Source organism: Lipotes vexillifer, unplaced genomic scaffold (genome assembly GCF_000442215.2).
Source record: "Lipotes vexillifer unplaced genomic scaffold, Lipotes_vexillifer_v1.1 scaffold1197, whole genome shotgun sequence".
NCBI lineage: Eukaryota > Metazoa > Chordata > Mammalia > Artiodactyla > Lipotidae > Lipotes > Lipotes vexillifer.
In genome coordinates, this window is record NW_006780020.1 from 447,979 (window position 1) to 458,139 (window position 10,161).

The following is a 10,161-nucleotide window of genomic DNA, read 5'->3' on the forward strand; positions in this document are numbered from 1 at the left end:
AAGAATGAGGCAGGACAGGCTGTATACCCTCAAGGAGCCCCCAGCCTGGCAGGGAGGGAGGCCAGCCAACAACATGCTATGAGAAAGCTGCACGAGGGGTGGAGCAGGGGGAAGAGGTGACACCTGAGCTGAAAGGGCAGCAGGCAGATTGGGAAGCAGGAGCTAGCAGAGAATATTCAGGGAAGGACCGGCAGCTTGACTGAGTGCAGCTGTGAAGGGGCAGAGCAGTAACAGGAATAGGGAGAGTAGACAGAACCAGCTCCCAAAGGAGTCTGTATGCCTCGCAAAACTGAGGAACCAGCCAAACTCTTTAGATTCACTGTTAGACTCGAGCAGCAGATAGAGGAGGGGGTGGAGAGGACAGCACAAAAATAACCAGGAGGAGCTTTGTTTGTGTCCTCCCCGTTTCACCGCAGGGATGGCCAAACAGGCCTGCGTAGTCTACCTCCCACTTCAAGGCCTGTGCAGACATCATCAGTTGAACACACACTCGCCTGAGCCTGAACGTGGCCTGGAAAATCCTTCTCGGTTCAGCGCTCCAGACGGCTACCTACCATCATTAGAGCCATCCTGGGGCTAAACTACAAGGCCCCCGAGAGCAGGAACTTTGCCTGCTTTGCATCACAGCTGTATCCTCAGTTCTTGGCCTGGCATCTAAGGCATAGCAGCCGCTCAGTAAGTCTTTCTTAAATGGAACTGAATCTGTCTTTCTCTACCTGCCTTCATTAATCACTCAGCCTGACCCCCACCTCCTCCCACCACTGTGGGCACCTGTGTCTCACATCGTTTAGCTCTGGGATATGGCACTCAGGCTCTGCAGCTTCCCCAACATCTCCTGAAGGTCTCAGGAGGGGCTGGCTGAGTAATATAATCAACAATTTGGGTCAAGATGTGAATGGAATGGCTGATACGCTCACCACCTTCAGAGAGCAGCTGCATTTTCAAAGCAGATGAAGGGACAGGAGTTATACAGACTTTCTGACATCCCTGGGGGGTTCTGGGGCAGATACCTTTGAGTTTTTCACAGTACCCTCTCTTCCAAATCAGAACACCAGACCTCTTGGTACAGGCCTTTCCCGAGAATCTTTCCAAAGCAAACGCATCCAAGAATGTAAGCCAACAGAGCTCCCTGCTCTGAGGAACTCCATACCTGCTGGGATCGCCTCTTCTGAGTATACTGCAACCACAATTTGAAACACTTGCGTAGCAATGTTATTCTGAAATGAAACACATAACACCAAGGTAAATGCCCTCCCACTTTCAGGTTTCAGGTTTTCAGAATTTTGTTTTGATTTTAAGGAAGGTAAATCTGGGCATAGGTACATCTTGAGCGGTAAAGGCACCCCAGGGGTTTCATTCTAAGGGAAATAAGAACCTGTTTTCTGTCATGAAATCTGCCAAACCTCCACCCCGACTTTGGACTGTGGCTTGCCCCCCAAATTTGGCAACTTTCTTGTAAAGGTAATTAGACCACCAAGCACAGTGTCTCTGGAACTCAGGTAATATGTATGAAATCCCCCAAATATCCTGAATTTTCTGATTTTACGGCCAAACTCCGGGGCCTGTTTAGGACCACCTGGGTCTGTGACATGCTTTCACACAGTGATACTGAGAGTGAGAACCACATTCAGCTTTGTAAACCAGGATTTAGAATAATGATACATCCTGACAACTCCAAATTGACTCAGTTAAATATTGTGATTCTCAGTGACTCATTAAAAAGTGCCCCAAAATCATACCTATAACTATGCAAAATAAGTTAATTATACTCTTGGGAGAGGGTTTATTGAACATTTTTTTTTTCCCTTTTCTTTTCTTTTTTCTTTTTGGCTGCATTGTGTCCTCGTTGCTATGTGCGGGCTTTCTCTAGTTGCTGCGAGCAGGGGCCACTCTTCATTGTGGTGCTCTGGCTTCTCACTGCGGTGGCTTATCTTGTTGCGGAGCTCAGGCTCTAGGCGCATGGGCTTCAGTAGCTATGGTCCGCGGGATCAGTAGCTGTGGCTCGCGGGCTCTAGACCGCAGGCTCAGCAGTTGTGGCTCACGGGCCCATGCTCTGAGGCATGTGGGATCTTCCCGGACCAGGGCCTGAACTCGTGACCCCTGCATTGGCAGGCAGATTCCCAACCACTGCACCACCAGGGAAGCACTATCGAACATTACTTGCAGCAAGAAAGTGAACAGTGGTTCCCTCTGAATAGTAAGACTAAGGGGTTGAGGGAAGGGGTCCAGGCACACTTTATTTTTAACTTTCTACTTATTTCCTATACATTCTGAGTTTTTCTTGTGGACATGTGGTGCTTTTATTTATTTTAGCTGAATGATTAACTCTAAAAAATTTAGGACACACTCTACACCCTCCAAGACCAAGCCACAAACACCCACTTGCCTGGGCCGTCTCTGTAACACTATCAATGCCTACATTCCAAGATGGAACGTCACTAACATCTGAAAACTGAGGCAGTGGGTAGCGGAGCACCAGCACAAACATCCTCCTTCTACCTCCCATCCCATCAACCAAAAGGAAAAGGCAAGCTCAGGAACACTGGTTTACAGCAGGGCCTTTCTCAATCTGCCACAGTAACACACTGAGGGTGATGATGACTCCTGGAGACCAGCCAGTCAGTCACAACGGGCCCCTGGGGAGCCTGAAGGCCGCAGTCCCTACCTGTAGTGGTCCCAGGCAGCACACAGGAAGGGGAGCTGCTCACTTTCCTCCCTCTGTTCAAGCTGAGACTGCCAGAGGTTCCAGAACCTGTGCAGCAGCTGTAGCAAAACAGGAAGGAAACAGAAGTTGATTAAGGCAAAAGGTAAAATGATCTCTCTTGACCCATTAGTTAGCAAATCTGTAACTCCAGAAGACTGTAAGCTTCCCCAAAGCAGTAATTACCTGAATTTGGAGCACCCAACATATAGAAGATTTGCAAAATAATTATGGCCAAGCAATATGGAATTATTCTGGGCCAACATAAAAGGCAAAAAGTTGGATCTACCAAATCTATGTAAATCAGAATGAAGAAGGTATTCCTAATCTGGGCCTCATGGAAGACAAAGCCATTTTAGAAGTTAAAACTGATCTTATCACCTACTACTGCCTATAAAGTAGTCTTGCCAAAAAGTGTTTAACTTCAATCTAATCAAGCCCTTAGATCTAACTTCTAGTTTATAAGAGCTACACAGGAAAAAGGAAAATCAAATGACGTCAGAATGAAACAGAAAATTAGAGAATATGGAAGACTGTACAAAATAACTGGCATTCCTTTTCAAAAAGTTAATGTTATTAAGAAAGATAGTGTATTAAGAAAGATAAGCCAATCACAAAAGGGCAAACACTGCAAATATGAGGTACCTAGAACAGTCAAATTCAAAGAGACAGAAAGGAGAATGGTGGTTGCCAGGGGCTGGGGGGAGAAGGAGAATGGGAGTTATTGTTTAATTCACAGAGTTTCAGTTTTGCAAGATGAAAAAGGTTCTGGACATGGATAATGGTGATGGTTGCACAATAATGTCAATGTACTTAATGACACTGAACTGTACACTTAAAAACGGTTAAGATGATAAATTCTGTGTATTTTACAATTAATAAACATGTTAAACAAAAGAAGTGGGGGTGGGGGGACTGTTATTGATTAAGAGTCTTAAGAGACATAACCAAATGTAGAGTGAGCCATCAATCTGTAATTGAATCCTGGTTTTAATAAAACAGCTATAAAGACATTTTGGGGGCAACTGGGGAAATTTGAATATGGGTTGGGTATTGGTTAATGAGCATTACTGTTCATTTTGTTAGGGGCGATAATGATACTGTGGTTATACAGGAAAATGTTCTTATTTTGGGGCAATGCATACTGAAATGTTTAGGTGTAAAAGTGTCATAATGTCTGTAATTTACTTTGAAATGATTTGGGGAAGAAAAAGCAAATATTAACAATTGTTGAATTTAGATGGTAAAATAGAGGTTTATTACACTATTCTTTATATTTTTCTGTATGCTTGAACATTTTCACAATTAGAATGCCCCTTTCTCCTACACTCAGAAACACAATCTACAGGTGGAGATAGAATGTTTGTTGCCCTCAGGTAAATTTAACCACTGAAGACAACAGACTCACAGTGCAAACATAACCAAAGCCTCCTGGAATGCAAGACTTAAAGTGTATTCCCTAGGTCAAGGCTGGAATCCATAGTCCCTGACCTCTGATTCAACTATCAATTTTTTTAGCAAATAGATAAAAAAATGGGATTAAACAAGAGAAGAGTTTCTCTAGCCTCTGGCATAGATTACTAAAGAAAATGGACACTAAGGAGTTGGAGTCTAAAGGTCTGAACAAACCTCTAAGCACAAAGGTTAAAAGAAAAAGAAAATGGCCATCAGAAGAGGTGCCTTGATACAGAAGAGGACTCTCACCGTGACATCATGTTGCTGGTGAGCAAGATTCCTTCTTATTCGTTGGAGACGGGCACGGGCCACATTGTCTTTTAGGGCTCTAAAGCAAAAATGCTGTGAAAAGAATGGACACAAATCAGTGGTGTGTCTGTATCAATAAGAGCAATGCCCAAGAGGGTGGCAAAAAGCTCAGTAGTAGCTGTTCACAGCTGCTCCCATGTCCCAGAGAATGTTTCTGTTTTGAGATTCAATTGAGAGCCTGATACAAGCCAGCCTGCACAGTAGACACTTAATAAATAGCTGTGGGACCACTCCCTGTGGTCCACAGATACTGCACAGGAACAAACACACCCGCACCTCTGACCAGGAGAGGTCCCTGTGACCCAGATGGAAACACCAGACAAAGGTCAAAACATCAACTCTGCCTCTCAGAAAAGAGACAGATTCCAGCCTATGGTGGTTTTTTTTTTTTTTTTTTTCCATGTGGGGTCAATGTGTATGCTTACACAATTATAAATGCACTTTTGTAAGAGTAAAATAGAAGGGAGAGAAGGAATTTTGAGAAAAGGTGACTGGCGGTGGGGGTGGGGGTGGGGTAGAGGCAGGACATGCTGGCCTGGCTCCAGCTCTGTCAAAAATGCCTCATGTGTGACTAAGCAAAGCACATTCCCCCACAGCCTGGCTTCAGTTTTCTGAGACAGAAGCGAAGCAACTAGGGCTTTTCATATCGTGCTCTGTGGACCCCTAGAGGCTCCTGAAAGTGTTCGGATGCCACCTCATGTGGTGAGGGTGGGGAAGAGCAGCCGGTAGAACAGACACTACTCCCCAGACCTAGCTTTGTCCACAGCTCTCTACTTTGATTGATTTCGAAGACTAGGTTTCCACCACTTAAAAAGGGGGTCCGCCATGTAGAACACCCCAGGACTAGATCACTTCTAAGGCTCCTTTGCAGCCCTCAAACCCTCTGACCCCACACCATCACCATCTCTGATCCAAAATGAGAATAGGGACATGACAATGAAGGGGGGCTTCATGATGGAAACCATCCACACAACCAGATGCACTTAAGGAGCATGACGTGGGCCAGGTCCCCCAGGAATGGCTGCCTGAGTGAGGCTGTAGCACCCTTACCAGCAAGCCTCGCCTGTGGTGCTCTTCTGCCACCTTCCGCCGCACAGCTGTCTCTGCGCACAGCAGCACGTCTACCACAGTTAAGACTTCTTGTCTCAACAAGGTCCCACCCCAGCCCAGAGCGATCCTAGTGACCCATCTGAAGGGTCCTGGCTGCAGGAGATGATGGGCATGCCAGGTGGGCTGGTGTCCGCCTCTGTCTCCCCCTGACAACCCAGGGAAGAAAGAACTAAGGGGAACCATGTGAGTTACTTATCTGCCTTTCTCCCCTTTCATGCCCATTTCATGAGAGGCAAAATAGTTGAGATAAACTGCCACCAGCTTGAGTAAACATTTCAAAATCTAAGCAGAACCTGCTCCAAGTTCTCCTGCATTCTGTTTTGGCATCACAATCCAGTCAGAAGTTTGTGCTAAAAACCTTGGAGTTATTTTCAAACCTTTTCTCCTCCCATCCCTTCCATCTTCTCGGCTGCCAAGTCCATCTGCTGCCCCCCTAGGTCTCCCTGGTTCTGTCCCCACCCCCAGCACCGTGCAGTACACTTGACTTGGTCCCCCTGTGCCAGCTTCGCTGCTACCATCGAGCTTTAGCCTTTCTAAAGTACAGATCTGCTGCATCACTTCTCTTCTCAAAAACCTGCAGAGGATCCCCAGCGCCACTGGGATTAAGCCCAAATTCCTGACCACTGCACACAAGGGCCCTACAAGCTGGTCCCCAGCCTGCATCTACCTGACCTCCATACCCCACAACTCATTGCAGACCCCGGTCATCACCCCTGGCTGCTCTTCCTCACCTACACCTGCGTAAATGCCACTCCTTACACCTGAACCGCCCTTCCCGACCTCCCTGTTGGGAGAACGTGTCATCCCCCAAGGCTTAAATTCAGCTCAAACATCACCTCCTCGGCTAGATCTCCACAGTAGCCCTAGCAGGACTTGATACAAACTTTTATGATAGCACTTATCATGCCACATTACAAAGACTGGTTTTCATGTCTACTTTCCCCACTAGACAATGAGCTACTGTTAGTCTCCAAGTTTCCCTGTATTCCAGAATTTAGGCAGGAGTTTAAAACAAAGCAAGAGTTCAGTGAACAAACAGAAGTGTGGGTGAACACCCAAGGCGGTCCATATCCCACACCTTGGCACATATTGCAGCAGGGGCAGTGATTAAGAAGGTGCACTGGAGTCAAAAGCCTGGCTCTGTCAATGAGTTTGAAAATCACTTAACACCCCCAACCTGTTTCCTCATCTGTAAAATGGAGACGGTGAGACCTACTCCACAGGGTTGCTATGAGGATTAATGAGATAATACAAAATGTCTGCACACAGTAAACAGCTCAATGAATGGAAGCTAGGATCATAATGACAGGGCCACCAAGGACAGATGGCTTTCTGAAAAAGCAATGAAATGAAACAAATCTGAAACAGAAACGAAATGAAGCAGAAATGGCTGTGGCTATTTCTACCATCTAATGGGTAGAAAAAAGCAATGAAATGATAACAAAATCAGGGCAGAGGCAATGCCTCTGAGGGGGAGGAAAGGGAATGTAGTCAGGGAGGAGCAGACTGGGGTGTGAGCAATGTTCTAATTTTTTGAGTTGTGCTCATTTTACCATTATTCTTTAGACTATAAATGTTTGTTATATGCACTCTTTTGTATGAATATTCCCAAAATGAAACAAAATATTTTAAAAAGAAGTCAACAGAGATCCGAACTGTCTTAAACTGCTGGGTAACTACTTCCTATGTATCTCCTGACTCTTGTCTTATAGGCTGGTGAGCTCTTGCTGTACAGAGAGGGCTGGGTGGTGCAAAGGATACAGTGTTTCCAGTGAATAAAGGCCCTCCGCAGCACCATCATCCTGGCCAGCCTCTCTACCCGCTCGTGGTGGATGTACAAGCTCTCCCTTCGCTTCCAGGCCCACCGCCAATCACAGAAGTGTGTCTGGAGCACAATGACGCAGTGGAATCCCTCAGCCGTCTCTGCAATAGAGAAAATAGCTTAAGTGCTGCCCCCTCAAGGTTGGGCAATGAGCTGGAAGCACCTTTAAGATAGGATGAAACCCACTACTGGCAGGCATCAGTGCTTCAAGGCTGCTCCCACAAAGAACGTTAGAATAAATGGTGTTTTTTTGGCCGTGCCATGCAGCACATGGGATCTTAGTTCCCCCACCAGGGATCAAACCCATGCCCCCTGCACTGGAAGCACAAGTCTTAACCACTGGACTGCCAGGGAAGTCCCAGAATGAAAGGTTTTTAAACACGGGAGGAATCCCTTAGCTATCAGTATATCTCTTCTCTCCCAGGAAAGAGAAAAGGGTTCTATCAAAGGGCTGAGGCTCCTAGTTAGCTACTGAGGAGCAGTAATGGCGACTGCTGCTTTCAAAGAAGACTCCATTTCACTTTTGCATCTTTATCAATGTTTCCCGGATGGGATTTCAGGGTCTGAGTCAATGACACACAACTTGGTCAATATGCTGTCAAAGGCTTTTGTGAGCTTTCAGCCAGGCTGCTACAGGCTGCCAGCTCCATCTCCTTTTAAGACTAATTAGCAACTGGCCTGATGAGCATAAGTCCAGCAAGTGGAAGGGAAGTGGTCCTGGAATGAGAATGCCATAACTGGAGGCACGTTAGTCGGCAGCTCATCATTAAATAGCTTCATGCCTTCAACTTCCAGGCTTGGGCAACCAGACAGGCGGTCCCCCGTCACTATTTTCACACGGACACATTCCCTCTCCCAAGAGACAGTGTAGGCAGCCTAGGAGGTCCCACAGGGAGGCCTAGGGTAAGCAGGAGAGCCTAACCCTGAGGCCAGCACAGTGTTCAACTCACTTCTCTGTGGGCTCAAGAAACTGAAGTACAAAAAGTACCTACGATCATGACCTATTTATCATTACTTCTGACCTCTCTCGGGGAAACAAAACCATCAGAATAGTGTTCAAAAGCTCAACATCATAAATCACATGCATCTGCATAACTGAGGACAAACAACCCAAATATCTATTAATACAAGAATGGCTAGGGACTTCCCTGGCGATCCAGTGGTTAGGATTCTGCACTTCCACTGCATGGGGCATGGGTTCGATCCCTGGTCGGGGAACTAAGATCCTGCAAGATGCACAGCGAGGCCAAAAAAAAAAAAAAAAATTGCTAGGTAGATTAAGGTAAGCCCCTCTCCTGTAAAATACAATCATTTAAAAACTAACATTTATTAACACTTAAAGACACAGGAAAGTATTGATTAGTTGTGTGAAAAAAAAAGCAAGATACAGCCTAGATGGGAGAGGAGTCTAGGGGAGAATGGATACATACATGTATATGTATGGCTGAGTCTCTTTGCTGTGCACCTCAAACTATCACAACATTATTAATCGGATATACTCCAATATAAAATAAAAAGTTTAAAAAAAGATACAAAATTGTATGTATCATACTAATCATAATAATCACAGTATTTATAGCATAATTAAAATCCTATTGAATTAAATATTGATTAAAAAACAGAAGGAAATATCTTAACTGTGAATTGAGGATGATTTATCTTCCTCCTCAATCTCCTTTTTGAAAATCTGTGGTGTAACACGGTTATATCTCCCCTTAATAACTTACCACCCTATTGGCGGTAACAGGCAACAGGAGAGTGGGCACTCTGACAACCCTCTGTCCCTGGAGCCCAGGACTTCCTGCTCACCTTTCCGCTGCCTCTTCTCTCTGCGCACCTGCAGGTATTCCAGCCAGGCCCTCAGGGCTCTCCACTGTTGCCAGTGCTGATGGTGTTTCACTGCGGAGACCATCTTCTGCCTCTCCTTCCAGACATGCAAAAGCTGTTCCTGCCACCGTGACCAAGCCTGAAACCCAGAGAAAAGACAACAGTCAATGGAGGCAGGAAAACAGAGGTGAAGTACTGGTGAGGGAAAAGAGAAACACACACACTGGAAAGGCTAAAATTAGATACACACACAGGAAAGGCTAAAAAGGAGAGGAAATTCCCAAGGAGAATCATAAGTGATGGGAATCTGGGGTGAAAAGATCTTTAAGAAGGGCATTCTCTGCTTCCAAAAAGTAATTTTTTTTTTGGATTAAGAAGGGGGGAAAAAAAAGGACTAATAAAATCAATGCATATACAAGAAGCAGGGACAATCCAAGGGGTGATATAATTAATTCAGATTGGGGATAGGAGAGGAGGATTTGCCTTTTCTTTCAAAGTGAGAGGAAGCCTATGGTCAAGAGGCCCTTTCTCAGGGACATTAGTCTCCAAGACGTGGACCTACAGAAACTGAGGGTCTACAGAAGGATTCCCTTAAGATTATCCATAAATGCACACCCTTGGGAAAGCCTTTGTGCACACTCAGCAAAACGCATGCCCTACTTTGAAGGTGACTGTCATAGATGACTTGATACCTTCTCTTATACCTTCTACCTTTTTTTTTTTTAGTTTTTTTTTTTTTTTTTTTTTTTTGCGGTACGCGGGCCTCCCACCGCCGCCGCCTCTCGCACCGCGGAGCATAGGCTCCGGACGCGCAGGCCCAGCGGCCATGGCCCACGGGCCCAGCTGCTCCGCAGCACGCGGGATCCTCCCAAACCGGAGCACGAACCTGCGCCCCCCGCACCGGCGGGGAGTCCCCCAACAACTGCGGCCCCACGGC

The 10,161-nt window shown here is 46.0% G+C and overlaps 1 protein-coding gene across 5 annotated transcripts in view; it reads right to left on the reverse strand.

The window, feature by feature from the left end:
- The window catches only part of SFI1 (SFI1 centrin binding protein), a 71,834-nt gene that overhangs the window by 26,185 nt on the left and 35,488 nt on the right, over positions 1-10,161 (reverse strand). For 3 of the 5 annotated variants that reach the window (XM_007453169.1, XM_007453168.1, XM_007453165.1), the window contains 6 exons: positions 9,207-9,363; positions 7,337-7,498; positions 5,516-5,586; positions 4,406-4,498; positions 2,666-2,763; positions 1,151-1,217 (listed from right to left, as the gene is read on the reverse strand). In XM_007453169.1, the coding sequence (XP_007453231.1) occupies positions 1,151-1,217; positions 2,666-2,763; positions 4,406-4,498; positions 5,516-5,586; positions 7,337-7,498; positions 9,207-9,363 (648 nt within the window). The remainder of the gene's footprint in view (positions 1-1,150; positions 1,218-2,665; positions 2,764-4,405; positions 4,499-5,515; positions 5,587-7,336; positions 7,499-9,206; positions 9,364-10,161) is intronic. The other 2 variants (XM_007453167.1, XM_007453166.1) reach the window with 1 other exon arrangement.